Genomic DNA, 24,669 nt, shown 5'->3' on the forward strand with positions numbered 1-24,669 from the left:
ATCACGCCCATAATGCATTTGAGATTCCTATTTTTGGTAAAAATTGCACTGTTTTAATTTTGATTTATTTTAAACTTTTTTTTTCTGGTGTTATCATTTGTCAAAAGTATCCCTGAAATTACCTCCATTTGTATTATACATAGATTTTACATTACACAATTTCTTATTATCTAGAGAGAAAAATCACTTTTACTTTTTTACAATACTTTATTTCAGTATAAGAAGAGATCATTATTGTTTTTTCCAAAATAAATAGGACTTGTATGTGCAAAGAAAATGTTAAAGTTGATACTTTTGTTCCTTTAAAAAGTATCTCAATTGACAATTATGTTTATGTTCCAGTTGATGAACAGAAAAATTGTTATGGTAATTATCAATAATATATTTAAAAAAATTAGTATTTTTATCTATTTTTATTTTTATCATGTATAAGAGTTAAAAATAAGTGCAAACAAATATAATGCAAAATAATTTAATATTAAAAATAAATAAAAAATACACATTATCTTTACCATTTCATCAATATATGTTATTTTATTTTATATTAAAAAAAATGATTTAATTTTGTTGTGAGTGGTTGAGATAAATAAGTCTTATCATAGTTAATAACACAACATTATTTTATCTTAGTAATATATATACTCATTTGAATTCCAAGATAACATCAAACTATAATTTCACCAAATATTTATTTTATATTATTTTTTATATAACAATATAAATTAAAAAATTAAAAAGAAAAAAAAAATATTTATTTACAACCAAAAAAATAATAAATATTAACATTAAGGTATATATATATATATATATACTAAACTGAGCAAATATAATTATAAATCTTCCAAATAAATAAATAAAATGATGTTACACACCTTAACGAGGAAGTATAATTAAAATAAGATTAACAAAATAAATAAGATGAGATTAAAAATATCTTATTGAGAAAATATAATTATAAAATTAACAAATAAATAAATAAATATAATAAGATAAAGGACTTAGCAAAGATTTTGTAAGATTAATAAATAAGTACATGGAAAGAGATTACATACACTTCACTAATCACCAATAATTATACATTAACAAATAAATAAACAATAATGAAGTTAATAATATCTTATTAAGTAAAAATAATTATAAGATTAACAAATAAATAAATTGAATGAAATTAGAAATACCTCACTCAATAAAGATATTTATAAAATAAATAAATTTATAAAATAAATAAATAAGATTATACAAGTCTCATTCTCTTACCTTAGATAATTGTAGTTTGATGTACTAAATTTTACTAATAATATTTGTATTTATTTATTTTAAACTTTTATAATAATTAGAGCATGAAAATTTATTTTTTAAATATATGTTTATCTTTTTTCACTTTAAAAAAATCATTAAATAAAAATTATTTTTAGAGAAAAAAAAATAATTAATTTTTATATTGGTTAAATTAGATATTATTATAGAAAATAAAAAAATTATTAGTATATAAATTACTTTATATTATTAATAAATAATTTTTAAATTAGTATTTAATTAGCTATCAAGGTTTTAGCTACCAACTTTAAAATTTAAATATTTGATAGCCAAAATTTTGGTAGGTAATTAAATATCAATTATAAAAATTGTTTATTAATAATAGAAATTAATTTAGATATTAATAACTTTTTAGTATTTAAATAATATATAATTTAGTTAATATAATAACTAATTATTTATTATTTTTAAGATTAGTTTTGATTTTATAGTAATGTTTTGTTTGAAGAGATAAGTTAATCCTTATTTTCTTTAATTTTTTAATATTTTTACAAATTAAATTAGTCTTATAATATTCTTAGAAAATAATAAAAATATTTTAATTATCTAAATATACTATAATTTAATATATTATATTTGTAAAAAATATTGTATTACAAATTTTAAGTGTTAAATTATGTATTTTTGTTTCACTTTTGTCCTACATTTCTCTCTCTCCTTTTCTTTCTATTTTCACCCTTTGCATTTGTCACATTTTATTCGTATTCCATTTCGCTCACATGCTACCCGCACCCCGCGGTTCAGCATTTTTTTTTTCATGATGTTAGTAAAGGAACAAGCTATTACAAGCAAATTAAAGTATTGCCAAAAGCTTTGATTATAATATAATTCAAAATTCATCATTAAATCTTTTAATAATGTCTCCATGGTACTGTAGTGCATTAGATACTCGAACATATTTTAACTTTATTAGTCTATATCACTACTAAATTATTAAATATAAAATAATTTTAAAAACAAAATTATTAATATTTAAATTAATATTTAATTAACTATTAACATTTTAGTTATTATCTTTATAACATAAATAATTAATAGTTAATATTTAATTAGATATCAATTTAAAAATTATTTATTAGATGGACATCAATATTTTTTTTAGATAATTAATATTTAATTTAGTCACTAAAGTAATTAATTATTTTTTAAAAATTAATTTTTATTTAATAAATTTTTTAGTTTGTATATGATATATATATATAATTATAATTATAATGATGAAAAAGAAATATGTTAATGAATTAACTAACTTTAGTTTGACCGATAAAAATACATTTTTTATTTGATGTTATGCAATGTATTAGGAATAACTTTTATAAGAACAGATGAGTTACCCCTTTTCATATTTTTCTATTTATCTTAGTTTGTTTTTAGGTTACATGCGTTGAATTTGTATTACGAAAATAATAAATGTCTAAAAGAATTGAATCGTGTGTATATATAATTTATGAAAAGCGTGAGGTATACGATTAGAATATGGTGGCATTATGCACATCAAGTATCACTACCTTTTTCCTGTCCCTCATCATATCACTGAATTACACACATCAACATCCCAAAGCACCACTTTAAAAAGATCATGATAAGGAAATCTTATCACCCTGCTAAATCTAATTCTAATTACGCCTCTATAAATGTATTACATTTTTTTTCTGAATATATTAGGTAATCTATTCATACAGTTGTCAAAATATTACTAGATGAAATTTAATTAATATATAACTAATAATAAATACTTTGCGCGATTAGTTCTTTAATTATAAACCATTATAGTAAGTTTGTTGATTTTACCTTTTTTTACAGTATATTGACTTTTATATTAATTATTTTATAAATTATGTCAACAATAATGATTTATTAATGACAGTGCTTTTTTCTACCCTAACAGATATATCGGTATTTAAACAGTTTTAAAAACATTTTTTGTTCATATAATAAGAACTAGTTGTTTTATGACTCTTTGGTTTGTTAACTTTTTTATTTTTCAGATGTAAAATAAACTTTCAAATTTTTCTTAAGATTAATTTAAGGGTTCATAAAATATATAAAAGTTTTTATATTAGACATCACTATGCAACTTGACATCTAACAATCATCTGTCATCACATAAAAAAAAAGTATTATTGAAAAGAAAATACAAAAAAAAAATATGGAAGAACTAGAACAAAACTTATATGTTAACAAAAATGATAAATAGGTAGGCTATACCTATTCATAAAGAATTCTAAGAACAAACTAGATGGAAGCCTATTATACCAAATAAATGTTTTTTTATGAATAAATCCTAAATTAACCAACTTATCGGCACACTTATTCCCTTCACGAAAAATATGAGTAACCCTAAACCTAATTCTCCCACAATAATTAAGTAAGTATTACATCGATTACGGAGCATCCACAGAACACCAGTCGTAGCAGTAAACGCAGGACAAACCAAGGCAGAATCATATTCAAGCCATACATTAGTAAGCTCCATCTTTTGAGCTTCCTCCAAAGCATTTATAACTCCATAAAACTCAACAACCATAGTAGTTTGAACTTCAAGAAACAATGAGAAAGCACCAATAAACTCTCTCATACTCCCACGAAAAATACCTCCACAAGTAGCAAGACCAAGGTATCCCTAGCAGCCCCATCAGTGTTAATTTTAATCCAGCCTTGTGAAGGGAACTCCTATCTAACAGGAAGAGAATGAAGAAATTTACCAGTACGAGTATTAATATCAAAAAATTTAATCACGATAAAATCCAACATATCATTATTCATTGAAGCTTTAGACGAATTTCCCACTAGAAAAGTTAAATCTTTAATTATCGAAATAGCCCAAGAAACATCAATTTTATCCTGAAATCTAACATAATTCCTCATACACCATATCATCCAAATAGAAAAAGTTATCCCAACAAACTTAATTAATTTAACCAAAGGACTAGCATCACTCTTAATAAAAGAAAAAACATAATCCTTATTAGAGAAATGAGAAGTAAGAAAAATTTGTTGAACCCAACTCCAAATATGCAAAGCATTAGAACATTCAAAAAATAAATGTTGAATAGATTCCTCATGCTTTTCACAAAGCGTACACATAGAACATATATGCAAACCTTTATTCTGAATATGTTGATTTGTAGGAAGTTTCTCATGAAAAACTTTCCATAGTACTAGAGTTTTGGAAGGCAGAATATATAAAAACCAAATGAATTTACCCCAACAACAGGGAACACTTGGTTCTAAGAAAAAAGTCCTAGTCGATTTAAGAGTGAAACGACCAAACTCATATAGAATCCAATTAGGAATATCCTGATCCTCTCTAACCATGATATGATTAAAAAAGTGAGGCATCTACTGTAAAGACAATGGAATATTCCAATCACAATCAGTCCAAAATTGAGATACTATATTCGGAATGATAGCACCATCAGATAACCCTGCAATATTTTCTAAAGAAGTAGTAGAGCACCATTTATCATTCTAAAAATTAATAAAAGTACTTGTACCAACAGTCCAAGAAGTATGGTCAAGAATAGCATCATAAAACTGCTTAATTTTGGGCCAAATAGATGAGGATCTATAAACCATTGTTAGCTTATATTTTGATTTAAGAACTCTGTCTTTTAAAAGAAAAGATCAAGATTTGTTGCTATAACAAAAGAGATGCAACACGGAAACTTTTGAGGAGATCATCCATCCTAGTACTACTCCATTTCATTTAATTAATTTTTTACTAATTAAAAAATAATAATATTGATAGATTATAATTGATAATAGAAGGAAAGAAGTTTGTAACCATATTTAACTTGGATAAGAACAAGAACGTACTTATTCATGAAATGTTTAATTATCTTTTGACAAATATGCTGATTTTGAGCAGTATATTTTAGCATAGTTCTAATGTGAAAGTAAAGTTTATATAACTTTTATAAGGAATGGAACAATCCAATTATCTTCATTAATATATTTTCTTTTCCTGATAAAAAATAAATAAAAAATATTGTACAACTTTTATATATATAAATATATATATATATATATATTATTTGCTCTAAAAAAGTGGAAAGTTCTCGTTTGCATATTTTTGAAATGAATGCTATGATGAACCACTTCTATATATGGATTAAGAGTGAAATTTTTCTAATTCATGCAAAAACACCATACATCTTAATTATACATGAATAACCTCAGTCCTTTTATCTTGTTCTCTCTTTAGGAACTCATCCACTTTTCTCCTCGCTAAAAACATTGTCCCTCATCCACTGTTCTCCTCACTCAAAAACTTGTCCCATTGCACCACGACTTGGTGTCTGTCCATGTGAATCTCCATGAAGTTGAAACATGTAGGAGTCGAGAAGGTGCACAATCATGTGGAGTTACTTCCATGCATCACCAATTTCAATGTCCTTGTTGTGATGATAGCTAGTGATAGAATGACATGAGTTAGGGTGAGAGACAAGGCAGGGAATAAAGGAAGTAGTCAAGAGAAGTCATTAGAGACATTAAAGAGGAAAAAAATATGTAAAGATCGTATAATAATATTTTTTTTTAATTTTGAATTGCCTTAAGATAGTAAATAATAGTTCAATCTAACACACACATATACATATATAAATAAAGTATTTAAAATTGTTATTTGTATTATTGTGAAAGGAAGTGATGATGAAGATATATTGAATGATTATCCCCTAATCTGGAGGATACGTTTTATCGGCCCACAATATCTACGTTGATCAACATCCACCCACCTCCATCTGAAGAAACCAAAGAATTACTTGTCTCATTGACGAAAACACACATATAAAGTACTTTTAAATGTTAATTGAGGAACCATAACCCATCATTGCTTCTACATGCTCCTTGCTTTTGTATATCCACTATCCATCACAAATTTATAAATCCCCAAACTCATCATTAGCTCTCTATATTTTTTTACCACTTCAAATAACAAACCTTTAACGTACAACACACAATTCTCTTCTTACTTTCATCTTTTACAAACTCTAATTTTTCATTTCGAACGCACTTACGTAACTCAACGTTTATACTGTACGAATACATTTTTTTTTTAATTATTCACTATTGCTCTAATTATATGTATTTCAAAATATTATTATTTGTAACAATAACAATAATTATTCTCTGTATATATATCCACATCTTTCAACAATACAAAATTTCTTTCAAATTTGTTGCAAGAAAATCATTTTTGTATATAGTATGAGTAATTATAAATTATATGTATTTAGGATAAAATGTAAAAATATGGAAATCAAATGGGATCATCAGTATTATTTCTTTTAGTCATAGATCATCATCATCATTATTATTATTATTTCTATACCCAGCTCTTATCATACCTTAACAATTACTAAAAGAAGTAACTTTCTAATATCAATTTCTATATATTTATTATGTGAGAGAGTAATTAATATTTCTAAAATATTAATTCTATTTCTTTTTAATTTTTAGTCCTCCTTCTCTCGTGGAGAAGTATTATAGAAAAGAAAATTGGATTTTTTTTTATGAATTATGTAAAAGAAAATACATATGAATTATTTTATAAAAAATAAACACTCCTTTAAATTAGTACAAACATTCGTGATGATTCAATTTGAGTTTTTTTTATATTATATAAGAATTAACTAATCTTAACAAGATTTAGGTAAATTTGAATAAAGTATTATTATTATTCGACAAAGAAAAAGGAAAATGAGAAGAATAAAAAAAATCTAATAAAAAACATTTACGAGAAAAACATGTAAATATTTTTTTCTCTATAACTATAACTTTTTTATAAGAAAAAACAAGAAATAATATTGGAAACAATTTTTTTCTACCATTGTTACTTCCTAATAATGCTCTTAGTGTATTTCAAATGCAAATATGATTTATATTTTATTAAAATAAATTTGAGCAGTCTTAAGTGAAAAAAAAAATGAGGGGCAGAAATCGTCCAATTTAATGTGTAATGATTTGAAGATAAATAATTGATGCGTAATGATTTTTGTTTTCAATCAATTAAAATTTGGTTGATTTTTTGTCATCATATTGTTATAAATTAAATTATTATATTTTAAAGTAATTTTATATTATTTTATATAATTTTTTTGAAAAAGGGGTTTTAAATTTTTAAAAAGGATAAAATGAGATCGATAATACAATAGAAAGTGAATATTTGAATCTAACATTTCACTTAAAATATTAGATATTTTTTACCCTCTTACACGTAATAAATATATGAAAATTAACATATAAAATAATAATTTTTAAACATGCCCTTCTTTTTATTATTTTTTAAAAACATAACAATATTGACGAAACAATTTACTTATAATTTATAAGAATTCATGCCTCAAACTTTATGCGATTAGTAGTAGTAGTGATGAATTGTTCCCCTGATACATTGATTTCTTGTAATGCGTAAATGAAGAAAACTTTGGGAAGAAAAAACAGAAGATAAGTGTATTTTTCTGTATCCAGTGGCTACATACCATATACAATGCAAAAGTTACTTGCTAATAATAAGTTAATAACAAAAATCAATTTGCCATATCATTTTCTGAGTTGACAAACTTTTATGTGTTGAATTGTTTACAGAGAGAAAAAGAGAATATCAAGAAAAATGCGGCTGATGATAAATTTGAATCTAATGAATCCTTTCACATTTCACATTTTCAACCACAACCACCGGGTTACGATCACTTCCGATGTGAAAGTGTGTTTATTAATCTTCACTCCCCAGAGAGAAATCATGCTTTGACGCTAACCAAACGCATCATATTATTATATATCACTATTCTGCTTCAACTAAATCTTTTCAGTATGTGGTGTGCCGTCTCAGCTACTCATGTTTCAACACGAGTTTCCTTTTTCTCTTTTATAACTTTCATGAATCTTTACGTTCAAGAAATCACCAAATCATGGTAATCACAAAAAATCAAATGCACTGAAAAGAACTCCAAAATCGATAGTATTCACTTTCGGTAACTCAAACAATGAACTTATGCCAATATGAAGATGATCTCATATATATATTATACACAATAAGTTGGTCAATTTTGATCGAATTCTGGTTCCAATATAGACCACGAAAGGAAAATGGGAAGAAAAGAAAGTTAATCAACAAAACAAAAAATATTTAGTGGTAATCAGGTTATATCATTATCAAGCTTCCACTACTAACCATTTTTTTTTTCTTTTGCAAAACCTTTCTGGTTGAACTGAGAATCAACCGATGATCAATGGTGTAATGGGTTTGGACCAGTTGGCACGCGACGCTTCTCAACCCCATAACGTGGATCAATGTCTGTGTCTGAAGGATCAGGGTGCACTGCAACACCCGGTTGGTGATGTTTATGATGGTGCTTAAAGAAAGGAGAGAAGTCAAATTTGGTTGCAAGAAATTTTCTGCCCACTAAAAGGTGATGAGATGATGGTATTGAGTGAGTTGGTTGTGTGGTGTGGTTCTTGTTGATCTTGGACTTGAGATTGTAATACTCATGAAAAACTAGCAATAGAAGGGACATCAACAAAAGAATGTGAACTGCTTGAGAGATTTTGAAGGCCATGATGGAAGAAGGAGGTGGCAAAGGGTGGTGAGAAGGGGACGCATGGAAAGATATGGAGAGATGGAGTTTTGAGAAGTTGGATTTGGTAGATCAGGGTTTAAGATGAGAAATTGTATGGGGGAGTGTTGAAATGTGTGAGAATTGGTCTTTTCATTGAAACATCAGTTTTTAGTAACTTTTATTATGGTTTATTTTCAATGAGAGGAGTGAGGAATATGTGGGAGGTAGAGGTAGACACTTTCCCCAATGGAAGTTCCTTAGAAATAAAGGGAAAAAAAATACTCAACTTTTAGAATCATAATGTCAATTGTCAAACCTGGAATTATGTATTATTATACTTATTATTATTCTCTTGTATAACCTAGATGCATTTGGAAAATTAGTATAATTAAGATTACCTTGTGTGTTTCTTGTGGCTAAGTCCTAAAAAAGAGAATGAAATAAAGTAAGAGATGATTGGGTGCAAGGAAAGATCCGTGCTGGTTTTGAGTGTATTGCAACTTAATAAAAGGGTGGGGAATGTGCAATCCATATTTTCTATCGGCAAAGCAATCTAAGAACTATTTCACAAAGGTAGGGGACAATACAATCTTAACTGTTGCATAAAAGTGAAGGACAAGGTAACAAATGAAATTATCTGAAAAAGTTCATTTAGAGAGAGGGACTATAATTATTACTTTTTTTTTTCTTTTTTCTTTTGTTATTGTATTCATAATTCAGTCTTCTATTCACTTGTTTTCCACACTATGGATAATTGGGAGGTTTTCCATGTTATTGATTGAATTAAAGATTAAAAAAAAATTAACTTTTGAGAATAGTTTGAAGAACTTATATTTGAATTTACAAAAGTAATTTGTGACATTTTCATAACTTTTTAATTCATTTTAACTAATTTCACAATAAAGCTTAGGAGTAACTTTTTATTTAATAGAAGAACTTGATAAATACTTAATTAGTTAACTTATTTAGCAAAGTGTAATTAACTATATATAGTATAGTAGTTAGTCAAACCAAAACAGAAAGATTAATCAATAAATGGATGCTATTGATAAAAAGTGTGCATCATTTATATGTAGTAAAAAGCATCTATATGTATAGTAAACAGTATTTTTCTTATCACAAAAAAGGGCACATGTGTGTGTTGAAAAATAACTTTTACCATGAATTTGTACTAGTTGAAAAGGTATGGCCAACCTCTTATTGCAATAAAAGTGGGGAAAACCTGGAACAATTACTTGTAGATATTTATATCTGCTAGGTTGTACAAGTTAATTTCCTATTTTTAACTATAATGTTGAGATGCAGAGTGTATCTCTCATCTATTTATTTTGTAGATTCACTTCTCAATAAAAAATAACAAGTATTAATAATTATATCATGTTCCATTTATTTTAAGTTGAATACTAATGTAATGGCCATGGAATTTATCCTTGAAATTCACACAAAGAAGTTACTCTACACACTAAATTAGCTATCATCTCAAAAGCTTACCCTATGATTTTTTTGAATTCAAATATAAATTGTATGTATATAAAAAGTTATTAGTTGTTATATTGATTAAATTAAATACTATTTTAAAAATTAAAAAAAAATATTAATTTTTAAATTAGTTTTTATTAATAAATAACCTTTGAAATTAGTATTTAGCTACAAAGTTTTTAGTTACCAATTTTAAAATATAAATAATTAGTAGTTAAAACCTTAATATCGGATTAAATACTAATTTAAAAAATATTTATCAATAATAAAAACTAACATTTTAATAATTGATTCTATTTTTAATACTTATTGTTTTAATAAAATAAATAAGTTATACATTTTAATATATTAAATAAAGAATAATTTTAAGATAATTTGTTTCACTTAAATTGTTCAAGAAGTTATATCTTTTATGATGAAATTATAAAATGCATATAATGCAATTTATTTTATAATTTATCTTCAAGAGAATCTTATGTTTGATTTTTCCTTGAACAGAAAAAACAGAGAATAATGAGTAAAGATTTCATAAATAAATAAAAAAATCCAATATCATAGGAAAACCTCAATTCAGTACTAAAAAATTATTGAAGAAACCAATTTTAGGTAAAAAAAAATTAGATACTAAAAAAATTAATTGATATCTAAATTATATATATATATATATATATATATATTTGTGTGGATGTATATTTCATTTTTTATAAAAGCTTTCATGTTGGGCATTATTATACAACTTGACATTGACACCTCAAGTAACAACAATCATTTGTCATCATATAAAAAAAATATTATTAAAAAAGAAAAAAAAAATACACAAAAAAATGGGGGGACTATACATATTCATAAAGAATTGTAAGAATAAACTAGATGGAAAAAAAATAACAACAATCATCTGTCATCACATGAAAAAATTATTATTAAAAAAGAAAAAAAAATACACAAAAAATATAGGGGGACTAGACCAAAATTCGTATGTTAACAAAAACGATACATAAGTAGACTATACATATCCATAAATAATTTTAAGAACAGACTAGATGGAAAGAAGTCTATTATACCAATGAAATTATTCTCTATGAATAAATCCTAAATTAGCCAACTTATCAACACACGCATTCCTTTCACGAAAAATATGAGTAACTCTAAACCTAATTTTCCTGCAGTAATTAAGACAAGTATATTCATCGACTACGAAGCATTCACGGAACATTAGTCCTAGTAGTAAACGCAGCACAAACCAAGATAGAATCACATTCAAGTCATACATTAGTAATCCACATATTTTGAGCTTCCTCCAAAGCATGTATAACTCCATAAAACTCAACAACCATAGTAGTATAAACCTCAAGAAACACAAAGAAAACACCAATAAACTTTTTCATACTCCCACAAAACATACCTTCACAAATAACAAGACCAGGATATCCCCTAGCAGTCCCATAAGTGAATAGGTTTTTAGTTCCCTATTCTTCAAAAAGAGAAAAAACCTTAACTTCAATAAAACAAATCAAATATTTTTCTTATTTTTCTTGTCTTAATTTTCAATTTATTGAGTGAAAAAAATCATCTCATGAGAGGAAATTAATTGAGTTAACTTTTAATTGAATGAAAATATCATAAATTTGAAATTTAGCAAATTCCATAAAACTAATCTACAATTCAAAACTATAAATTCTAGCATCCACATTCACTTTTAAACATCAAAATAAGGTTGTTTTAAAAGCAAACTAATATTAATACTCATATAAATAAATAAAAATGTCATTGAACATACAAATTAATCATTCTAAAACTCAATATCCAAATTCAAGCACAAAAACAAATATATAAACAATCAATTCTCAAAACATTTAAAAAGAAAATCTTAACGAGCCTAATGTGATTTGGAAACTATAACTAGTATGATTCAATTCAACTATCTAACCAAAATCATATTCAAAATTGAATAAAATTCAATATCCACCCATTTAAATCTAACCATACGTCAACAAAGTCTCAAAATTTCAAACTTTCTATTATATTCCTAACCAACAACAAAATATCACAACCTTTTTAGTTCAAATATCTCAAAGTATAGCATCAATAATATAAAATACATCATAAATCAAAATTCACTTAAAAATAGTTTTTCTTACCTTAATTCATAATTCATGTGCCCTTCAATGATTTACTTCAATTTAAAAAAAAATAAAGAATTTTTAATTTGTGTCTAGAAATTTTGATTAACAAATAGGGTACGTTAGTATAGACATAAACTAACCAAGACGAGTCTTTTATTCTTAAATTTCATATGTATCACAAATCTCTATCCATGCAAAATGAAAGAAAATAAAACTAAAGATTTGAAGGAATAGAAAAAAAGTTACTTAAAACATAATTTTCTTTAATTTATATTACTATATTATTAGTTGTTCATAGTTATGTGTGATCTAATTGTAAAATAATGAAGACAATTCTAAAAAAATGAAAGAATATATAGAAAAGAAAATAAACATCATAACCTAAAGGATTTTGGAAAAAAACACAATTTTACCACTAGGTTTTTTTTAATCAACAACTTTTTTTATAAACAATAAAGTACTTGAGGTACTCTAACTAGGATAAAACAATATTTCCACTTAATAAATTACAAATGGTGCTTTAACATATAATTTAAATTGTTATTATTATTGCAAAAACTTTATACTGATTGTTGGTCATAACTATTAGCATATCACCTCGAGCTAACTTGAGTATCAGCTGGATTGGATCTGATTTGGATTCAATTTGACCAATTCAGTAAAATCTAAATTTAATATTTTAAAATTTATATTCGGTTATTTAACTTATTAGGTTAATGAGATATGAGTTGTGGGTTAATTTGGATCAAATTTAAAAAATACTTTTATTTTAATTCTAAATGAATGAAATAAATATATGAAGTATTTAGTAAAAATGAATGTGTGATTTTAATAAATATTTTTTAATAAACTATGACTTTAGATAGTTTACTACTAAATTTAAAAAAAAAATTATTATACCAAAATAAAATTTAAAATATACCTATTAATTTATAAATATGAAAACATTACATTTGAGTAGGATCAAATATCTATAAAATTATAATTCTTTTTTCTGAACTCAGCTGTTATTATACATGTTACTCAATTTTAGTCGAATGATTTTTTTTCTTATGCCTACTTTCAACACCACTTCGATTACGCTAACATTCATTGGCTATTGATGAAAATTTAGCAGTAAGAAATCATTATATCTTTACCATGCAGTATAAATTTATGAGTAGTCAAACACTTTAATTAGTATAATGCATACAACTCTTAATCCATTTTAACTTAACAAATACTCATTTATCATGCAAAATCAACCATCATTTACATCTTGATTAAATTATTATCCTTTTTTCAATCTTCCAAAGGGGAGAAAAAGAAACTCACCCAATATCACAATCTAAACTTGATGCTATACAATATCTCTTAGCAATCTTTAAGGTTTAATTTTACAAACAAAGAAAAAAATTGGAAGAGGAAGGTAAATGATGAAGAGCTGGAGAAGAGGTAGAATATGGTTATATTTTGGCTTTTGATTCCGGCACCCAATAAATTTGAACCTGCTTCAATATCAATTTTAATTAGTTTTTAAATAGGAGTGAGAAGATAGGAATAAAAAATGCAGTTAAAATGTATTTCAGATTTGGTATTCTGAAATAATATTCTGAATTTGAGTTTTTATAACACTTTTTAGATTAGACTATTTAGAACAACTTTTTAGAAATAGTCTTTTTGAAATATATTTTCAAATTTTATTGTTCAAAATTTTTTTTAGAATATATTTTTAGATTTTATTTTCTCGAATTCTTTTTTTAGAATATATTATATATGTTTTCAATTTGACTTTCTAGATATTTTGATTTTTCAATCCTATTGTATAATGAAAAGAATCTATTTCAGATTTAGTTTTTCATAGTGTATTTTTTTAATTTTGTAGTTTTAATTCCAGAATGAAGGGTAATACTGAAATTTCAAAAATTAATAGGGTACAAGTTAGAATTCATCGGGTGTACAAAAGCAAAAACCTTATATTTTTCTAATGCAAGGAAAGAGTCCTGATCTTAATTTGGCAATTTCTCCCTACACCATATTATTTATATCATTTAAGACAGGCACCTAACACAAAATTTAAAACCCAACATTATCATTTGCTTCATTTTTCTTATGGATGAAAAAATCTAGAAGTGATTGTTATATATTTTAGATTTTGATATTCAAAAGATCATTTTCGTACTTCATTTAAACTTCTGGATGACCATATCTGGAAGTTAATTATGAGCTATGGATTTTTATATCCGGAATGGTGTGCTGTAAATGGTGCTGAGAATCGAGATCCAGAACTCATTTATGTTTGTTTACGGATCCTGGTATCCAGAAGGTCATTTATGATGTCCAAGTAAGCTTTCAGATAGCGAAACCTGGAAGTAACATATTAGTTCCAGACTTGCATATCTAGAACTTTATGATTTGATGTACGGATACGAATATCTTAAAGGCAAAAAAATTTAAATCATTAAAGGCAAAACAAACATTTGGGTGTGAATTTGAATCGATATGGTGCAAGGAGAATCAACCTCTTAATTTTAACACATTTTAATCCCTAAACTAACCCTTTCTCTATTTCTTCTTCGACCAATTCTTCCTACACCATATCATTTCATATTGACACCCAACATGTTCATGTGAAATTACTATAATACCCTTAATCAAGTAGAAACTAGGTTACATTTAAGTGAACCCAACATTTAGTACCCAAGTAGCAATCCAAAATCCAAAAAACCATTCTGGATATTGATATCCAAAACTCAAATACTCCTTTTGGATATAGGTATCCAGACCTCATTTCACTTCCGGACATGTGCATCCAGAACCTTGAATTGGAAATAAAATTACCTTACGGATTTTTATATCTGGAGGTATTGACATTGCCTTCCAGATTCATGCATCCGTAAGCCTATATCCAGACTTCCAGATATCGTCATTCAGGAAAAGTGCACCTCAAAAATGGTGAAAACAAATATGCAATGTGTTTTCTTACTTCAAAACAATGTGTACCGCAACTAAGAGTGAAACTTTTCCTCCACCACCACACCAACATTATACCAACACCAACTCCTCTGTAGCTAAAATGGACACCAAGCTCCTATGCAATTTTCTTCAAAAAGAAAGAAGACAAGGACAAAGTTGAGTTTAAAAAGTTATGTTAGGTGTACATAAAAAATATATGGTGCAAGGAGAAATTGTCCTCTTCTTCTTCATAATTTATATTCAACCCAATAACTCTGAGCCCAATTCTTTCTAAAATCTACACACCATCCATGCAAAACACGTATATATTTTAAACATATTAGTAAATAAATTAAAATTTATTAAACATATAATATCTTTAAATTATTTCACACGTCTATATTAACACACAAAAACAAAAATCCTTAAAAAAAGTTTACCACTCTACTTCTTTTCACATAGTTTTTCCTATGTTAGTTGTGCTTTTTTATAATAAAATAATAGTATATTATATAGTTTATTATCATTACAAACGTATTCCTATTTAATGTTGTTCATATTATTTCATTAATTAAAAATATATTAAAGTAATAAATATGTTTCTTATAACACTACATAATTTTAATTTCTTCTTTTCCAACTATTGACGTTTTATTTTAATTTTACTTTAATGTATTTTAAGAAAATAATTAATCAAAAATATATTTTTTTGTCTTTTTAATTGTTTATTTTTAAAAAAATTCTTAAAATTATAAATAAAATATAAAAGTTGTCTAAGACTTACAAGATATAAAACAAAACCGTACTACATATTCACAATTGGACAAGTTTAGGTAATTTAACACTTATGGATTAATTTTATTTGGTTATCTAAGCCATTGTACTACCACATATCATTAGCAAAGTCATAAATACAGAAATACACATACTTATTTGTTAAATCAAATCCACGACTTATAAACAAAAAGTAAAACCGTATTTGTAAAATACAATTTTTTTTCTGTATTTTATTTAAAATCTAAAACGGTAATTAAAGTCGTTGATTCTATGTACAATTTCATTTATGTAAATTCAACCTTGACTATCGCAATGAATGAGGGTTTAAATATGAATTTATGACTTCACGTAGTATTAAATTTTTAAATATTAATTTTAGATTAAAAGTGATATAATTAAAATGATACTTATAAATAGAAAAATCAAATATTCAAAATTCATTTTAAAATAATCACTATATCTCTAGAAAAAAAATTCTTTTCTTTTTTTTTGTCTTCTAACTAGATTTGTAACCCTGACCTTCATGAAATTTACAATTAGAAGTTAGCTTTGGACTCCTAAGAGTGAATAGAACAAAGTTGTCCAATCATATATTTTATTGTGTTTTGCATGTAGTGTATGTAACTTTAGGATTAGTCTCTATTAGTTCAGTGTCCTGGTGATGCGTTCAGATTATTGATCAAGACTATGTGGTACATGTTAGGTTATCATTGCTTTCTTTAAGAGTTGAAATTTTGTGTGAGTACTCACACTTCTAATCACGTAAGGGAAACTAGTTTTACATTTCAATAAAATTCTAAGTTCAAAGATTTGAATATGAAGGTAACATGGTCACAAGTTCCTAATTTCTCTCGCATGATTGTTTTATTGAGTGAAATATATGTTATTTGATTAAAATACTTTGAAGTTTAAACAATTTAAAAAATGGTTAATTGTTTGAGATTGATTGTGAGGTGTTTTTGAAGTTTGAAAGTCTAAGAGTCATATGTTGAATTGTGATTTCAATGAAAATAAAAGATATATTTGAGAATTTTAAAATCGTAGAAATTATTTGATAGTCTTGAAGTTGCAAAAGTTTATATTAATGTTGGGTAGAAAATTTGATATGGTTTTTTAGTTCAATTGAGTTAGGTGAATGAAACTTAAAAGCAAAAATATAACAGAAATTCAAGCTTAGTCTTGGTCCAATTTTCTCTCAAGCAAAGAAATTTTTGCTCAAACAAAAATTGTATTGTAACTGAATATGGTCTTAACCTTATTTTCACTCAAGGAATTTTCACTCAAGCGAAAATTGTACTACAACTAAACCTGATCTCGACCTTATTTTTGCTCAAGTGAAGCAATTTTTACTCAAACTAAAAGAAATTGAAAAATATATATTTTAAAAGGTTGTGATGGTTGCTTATTGATTTAATTAAATTATATATTTTAATTATATATGTATTTGAAACAATGATTTTATGTGTTTGTGTGATTTTTTTTATACTCTTTAATTGTTTTGAAAATCTAAATAGTTGTGTGATTGAATGGTACATTGACGACTGATATGAATTATGAATCATGTGAAAGTGTGAATCAAGACATAGTATTTTCAAGAAAGAAAGTACTATGTTGAGATTGTTTAGGATGTGCACTGAATTAGAGATTCGTCTAAAAGAGATATCTTAATTGTACTAGTATATTGGAGTCATATTGATACAAACCAAAGCAACCAGCAGATGACTAAGGACACATCAAGCATCTCACAAAAAGGTCAGTCATCTCAGTATACAAAGTCGGACTCCACCAAATCTCGAGAAAGCATCAACGGAAGAAGAAGCTATAAACCAGAATATCAGAAGTTCTTCCTTCTGGTCTTTTCCACAAGAGAAAAGTTACGTAAATAAATTGGGCTCACTTTAGGGGTCCAAATAGTAAAGATAACTTAGAATAAGGTGTCTTTAGCATAATAGGGGGTGTAGGTATCATTTTAGCTTGTTCCTAGCCCTTTAGGAAGGAAGCCATTTTGACCTAGTTTCTATAAGGACAAGTCTATGATGCGAGATTGACTTAGTCAAACCCTAAGGCAACCCTTTTTTTTTTCTTTTTTCCCATCCTACCCCTCTTGCTTGTTTTCCAAGGCTCTTTACCCTATAAATATAAGGCCTACCCATTGTATTTTACATGTTGAAATTAATAGAAGAAAAGTTACTCTGCACAAATTGTGTGAGGTGTTAGTGAGGCTTGATTCCTCTTAACATTTAATTCTTATCTTGTGAGTAATTGAGAGTTCTCAAGTGGCGGCTAACAACACTTATCTTGGAGGCCAATCACACTCCAAGTGGCATGTTCCCTTTCTCAAATCCATCACATAAGTTTTCTCCTTCATTCATCTCTTCTACCATTTGTCATTCTGATTTTACTCTTTGTGTTATGTTCTTGCTTTGTTTCATTCTTACATTCGGTAATTCTTTTTTGGTTTTCCTTTCCATGTTCTTTAATTTATCACCTATTGGCATCATATTCACCTTGTAATTGTCTTTTCCTTTTGCTCTTGTGAAGTCAACCTTCACACTTACTTAACCACTTGGTTAAGTTTGTGTCCAGTGGGGATCTTCTTAGAGTTCTCACCATATACTTGCCTAAAATCTCAATCTATGTAAAGTGTCACACCATAAAATGAACAATCCTAAAATCAACTCACATCATGTGGTTATCAAAGCTTAGGTTCTTGAGATTATTTTGCTTTGAGTTGATTGGCACTTTACATTCAAGCACCTTTAATTTATTGCCTTTAAATTCAAGTACCTTTAATTTCGTGTCTTTAAATTCAAGTACCTTTAAATTCTTGTCTTTACATTCTTGAAATTTAATTTTCAACCCATTATTTTCCTTCCAACTTTCATTCGGCCATTTTATTTTCCTTAGCTTTGTTTTGCTTTTGGATTGTTATATTTTTAGTCTTATTGTGTTATTGCCTTTTGCTTTGAGTCATATGTTCATTATTGTTCTAGGAGTCCTTACTTTAATTCTATTTACTTTTCTTTTAATTTTGAAAGTTTAAGAAGTAATTAGAAACTTGTTTTAGTAGAAGTAGATTTAAAGTTCCAAACAAAAGATTTCAAGTGTTCAATTATATTGAATCCCAAAATTTTTGTGAAAATTGGAGTTATTGGAAAATGACCTTTTTCATTTGAGAGTTCTCAACCTCAAGAAAAACCTTTTTTGAGAGGATAAAATTCTTTTTTAGTGCTTCGAGTGTTCTCCTATTGATTTCTTTTCACCAAAAGTGATGCAAACTTGAGAGAGTGTTTTCTAACTTCTATTTCACTAATTGTTTGTTCACTTGTAAATTATGTATCATCTATATTCAGGGAAATCTTCTAAACCATAATCTCCTCAAAAGGCACGTCTTTTGGGAGAGCTTGAGGATTCCCAGAGGATTTTGGCCCACAAAGAAGACAAAATGCGACAACTAGTGGAAAGAATGCAAAGGCTAGAGGAAGTTCAAGAGAGGCAATCTCAAGAAAGGAGATGGCAGCTGCCAAGAACAACTAGACATTCCATGCACTATGGGAATCAAGAACATAATTGGTGAGTGCACAATTTTGAGAAATGGCACAATCAACACCAACCACAACCACAACCACAACCACAACATTCTTTTGATTTTGTAAAGTTACCTAGTTTTAGTGGGACCAATGACCCTACTTTGTATTTAGAATGGGAAGTTAAAGTTGAACATCTCTTTAATGTGTATAAGGTCACTGAGGACCAAAAGGTTAGGTTAGCTTCCCTAGTTTTTTTTAGACTATGCCATCCAATGGTGGCAACAAACTGTAATGGACATTGGGCTAAACAAGAGGTCAACCGTGGTCTCTTGATATGATTTGAAAACATGTATGCACACGCAGTTTGTTCCTCCTCCTTATAGGAAGGAGCTCTTGTTGAAGCTCCAACGGCTTCATCAAGGACCTAGGACGGTAGATGAATAATTTAAAGACTTAGAAACAACTTTGACTAAAATTAATATGCATGATAATGAAGAGTCAAAGATAGCTAGGTTTGTAAGTGGTTGAGGAGAGAAATTCAAGATATTGCAGAATTATATGAGTACTGTTCTTTAAAGAAAGTGGTTCACCTAGCCATCAAGGTGGAATCACAACTTTTGAAGAAAACAACTTTCAAAAATACTCATAATGATGACTTCTACAAATCTTCATGGAAGGATACAAACAAAAATTCTATAAAAACTTCTCCTTCCAATTTTTCAAAAGAAACCACTTCTCACCAAAAAGTTTCTAAACACAATCCTTCTACCTCTATCCCTAAGTCACCCACCAAAACTTCAAGCAAAAAATGTTTTAAATGTTTAGGTTTTTGACACATAGCTGCCAATTGTCCAAATAAAAGAACCACAATGTTACAAGAAGTAAATCTAGACCAAATTCAAACAAAAGCCAAAAAAGAAAATGAAAAAGAAGAGGAAAGTAAAGTGGGTCTCCTCTTGTTGACTCCTAAGAAAATCATTGCACCTCCTAGGTATACTTCTTCCTTATCTTTTTCATTCCCAAATAAATCTTAATACTTGACATCTTTGTTAAAGAAGTTTAGGGATGATCTTCAAAAACCTCCTAAAGGTTATCCACTTCTAAGAGGATTTTCACAAACAAATCATCTTTTCCCTAAACATTATCTACAACGATGGCCTGTATCTAGAATTGACCCATGTGAACTCCCCAAGCTTCATGAACATAAGTTTGTTTCACATCCTAAACTTAGAAATATCTTCTCTGGGAACAAACTAACTATGTTATTTGCAGGAGTTCTAAATTTGAGGACGAATTCTTTCTAACGTGGGGGGCATGATACAAACCAAAGCAACCAATAGATGACTAAGGACACATCAAACATCTCACAAAAAGGGCAGTCATCTCAATATACAAAGTCGGGCTCCACCAAACCTCGAGAAAGCATCTGGGAAAGAAGAATCTATAAACCAAAATATTAGAAGTTCTTCATTAGGCTCACTTTAGGGGTCCAAATAGCAAAGATATGCTAGAATAAGGTGCCTTTAGCATAATAGGGGGTGTAGGTATCATTTTATCTTGTTCCTAGCCCTTTAGGAAGTCATTTTGACCTAGTTTCTAGAAGGACAAACCTAGGATGCGGGATTGACTTAGTCAAACCCTAAGGAAGTCCCTTTTTCCCTTTTCCCATTCTACCCCTCTTGCTTGTTTTCCAAGGCTCCTTCCCCTATAAATAAGAGGCCTACCATTGTATTTTACATGTTAAAATTAATAGAAGAAAAGTTACTATGCACAAATTGTGTGAGGTGTTAGTGAGGCTTGATTCCTCTTAGCATTTAGGTCTTATCTTGTGAGTAATTGAGAGCTCTCAAGTAGTGGCTAGCAACATTTATCTTGGAGGCCAATCACATTCCAAGTGACGTGTTCCCTTTCTCAAATCCATCACATAAGATTTCTCCTTCCTTCTTCTCTTCTTCCATTTGTCATTCCACTTTTACTCTTTGTGTTATGTTCTTGCTTTGTTTCATTCTTACATTCGACAATTCTTATTTGGTTTTCCTTTCCATGTTCTTTAATTTCGCACTTATTGGCATCATATTCACCTTGTAATTGTCTTTTCCTTTTGCTCTTGTGAAGTCAACCTTCACACTTACTTAACCACTTGGTTAAGTTCGTGTCCAGTGGGGATCTTCTTAGAGTTCTCACCATAAACTTGCCTAAAATCTCAATCTATGTAAAGTGTCACACCATAAAATGAATAATCCTAAAATCAACTCACATCACATATAGATGAAGATTATTAGATGGTGAGACTCGAAGGAGGTTTATATGACTAAGTTTGCAGTTTGAAAAATAATTGGTTTGGCATGTCATATAAGGAGACTTGATTTATATGTACATGTTGTTGTGTGGAGAGTTATCACAATGGAAGTAATATGACAGATGCATATTTCTTAGTCAAATTAAACGCACAAGTCTTCCATGAGTAAATTCAAGTGTTTATGTTAGTGGATGCCTGGCGTATTGAATATAAATTAATTAAACACTTAATTGTTAATATAACATAATGGATACAATGTGATGATTCATATGTGTGTGATTGTATTTATATTTTGAAAATTAGTAATACATCAATTATATATATTATTACTTTTTCCTTTATAAATAAAATTATGTGTTTATGATATATTAGAAAATAAATTATTTTACAATTATTCAAAATTATAGTATAAAATTAATATATAGAAAATAAATTATAAACATATAAATATGTTATAATTACTTTTAATAAAATACAATATTAAAAAATTATTTATTAAAAAATATTCCTATTAAATAAGAAATTTATTACGTAATAAATTTGGTAATAAAAAATATAATTATATTAATTTGGTATTTTCTTTGTTATCACTAGCGCAGAAATGCTAATCAAATGCGGCTATTTTACATTTACAAATGCGGCTATAGAGCCGCATTTGATTAGCACGTAGTCGTAAATCAGAGAAATACAAATGCGGCTATAGAGCCGCATTTGTAAATACGATTTACAAATGCGGTTATTTGAAATAGTCGCATTTGTATATTCTTCTGAATGAGCTGGGGTTTTAGATTTACGAATGCGGCTTTGGTAAATAGTCGCATTCGTAAATCACTATTTACAAATGCGGTTATTTACCAAAGACGCATTTGTAAATCTTGCTTTTTGATTTACAAATGCGACTTTGGTAAATAACCGCATTTGTAAATTGTGTTTTTTTTTTTAAGTTCAATTCGTATTGTCCCTAAATCATATAAATTAACCTACATATAATGATCAAACCCAGTCAGACTAATACAGAAATATAGAGATAAATTGAGAGAATCAAAATGTACATTTACAATAGTAATCAAACATAATAAAACCTACATTATTGATTAACTATGGTAGAGTTATAAAAATTTATGAAATATGTGGACCAAGACTCTCTGACATATGAAATGCCTTCCGAATTCATTGGTGCTTCGTCTGTGAATAACTGCATTGCAAAATATAGTTGACATAAATTAGTTTTTAGATATATATATATATATATATATATATATATGTTCAAGAATTATAAAAATGATTTAACATATCATTACCTCTTTCCAACTAGTTTTAACACCTAGTCTTATAATGGTAATCATCCATTGCATAATGTAATAGCCACACTCATAGCTTCCTGGTTGTATATTACACTATAATTCAATAAAAAGTAATATGTTAGTATATTGATAAACAATGATAATAGAGAAAGAAAAAAATTACAAACCTTTATTCTTATCCAGTTCAAATTATTTGAACTGGATCGACCTTTTATGATGTTATATCCACGCCATGAATTGGTTAATACAAAAAACCTCGTTAGTAGATGGTTAATTAGTAACATATATACAAAGTTAAGTTTATAATGTACTTACGTATCAATGATATCCTTAAATTTTGAGATGCTTGTTGAACCATTATAAATGGCTCATCTCGATACCCTATCTTTCGAAAGTCCACTAGTGTGAATCCTGAATCATCAATTTTAACCCCACTTTTATTGTCAACCCATTTACACTTGAAAACTGGAACGGAAAACTTAGTGTAGTCAACCTCCCATATCTCTTCTATAAACCCATAGTATGCCATTGATCCAAGTACTGGATTTGTATCTTTCGAAGTCGAAAACTGCATTGACTCGGCTTCAAGAGTAACACCATAATTTTGAACTGTACTCTTTTCATCTATGGACTTCGTGTAAAATATACAATTATTCACTTCGTACGCTGTACATGAGATGACATCAAACTTCAATCCAGCAGCCAACCAGGTCAAGGTCTCTGATGTCGTTGAATCCTTGAACACCTCGTCTTTAAACCAAGGCATGAAAGTTCTATTATGTTCCATCAAGACCCATTTCTCTGCTTGTCTTGGGTTATTTGCCTTCACAATGGCTTTATGAGCTTCTATGTAACGTATAACTTCATCTGTGTTATTCAATATGTACAAATGTGCTTGCAAGACTTCTTATCAAGATTTTCTTACAATATTCACACCACGTAAACATTTACTTGTAGAACGCCTGTGGTGCCATGAATTAGCTGGAACACCTATTGGATTTGCTTTTGTCATGTACTCTGAACAAAATTCAATACTTTCTTCAGCTATGTACCTTTCAATCATTGAAGCCTCTGGACGATAATGATTTTTCACATAACCTTTCAAAATTTTCATATACCGCTCAACAGGATACATCCATCTTAAGTACATTGGTCCACACAATCTAACCTCTCTTACCAGATGCACCACTAGATGAACCATGATGTCAAAAAAAGATGGAGGAAAAAACATCTCCAACTCACACAAGATAACAACAATTTCATTTTGAAGTTCATCTAGTTTTGAAGGATCAATGACTATACAACAGATGGAAGAGAAGAATGAGCACAAACGGGTTATGGTAT

The 24,669-nt window shown here is 27.7% G+C and overlaps 1 protein-coding gene across 1 annotated transcript; it reads right to left on the reverse strand.

Moving 5' to 3' along the window:
* Positions 1–7,837: 7,837 nt before the first annotated feature.
* LOC150025786 (CLAVATA3/ESR (CLE)-related protein 12-like) lies at positions 7,838–9,075 on the reverse strand. The gene has a single exon (XM_090305196.1). The coding sequence runs from the start codon at positions 8,877–8,879 to the stop codon at positions 8,550–8,552; it is 330 nt and encodes a 109-aa protein (XP_090161322.1). The 5' UTR covers positions 8,880–9,075; the 3' UTR covers positions 7,838–8,549.
* Between the last annotated feature and the right edge of the window lie 15,594 nt (positions 9,076–24,669).

This window comes from Phaseolus vulgaris, chromosome 7 (assembly GCF_051622355.1).
Source record: "Phaseolus vulgaris cultivar YP4 chromosome 7, ASM5162235v1, whole genome shotgun sequence".
In the NCBI taxonomy this organism is placed as follows: domain Eukaryota; kingdom Viridiplantae; phylum Streptophyta; class Magnoliopsida; order Fabales; family Fabaceae; genus Phaseolus; species Phaseolus vulgaris.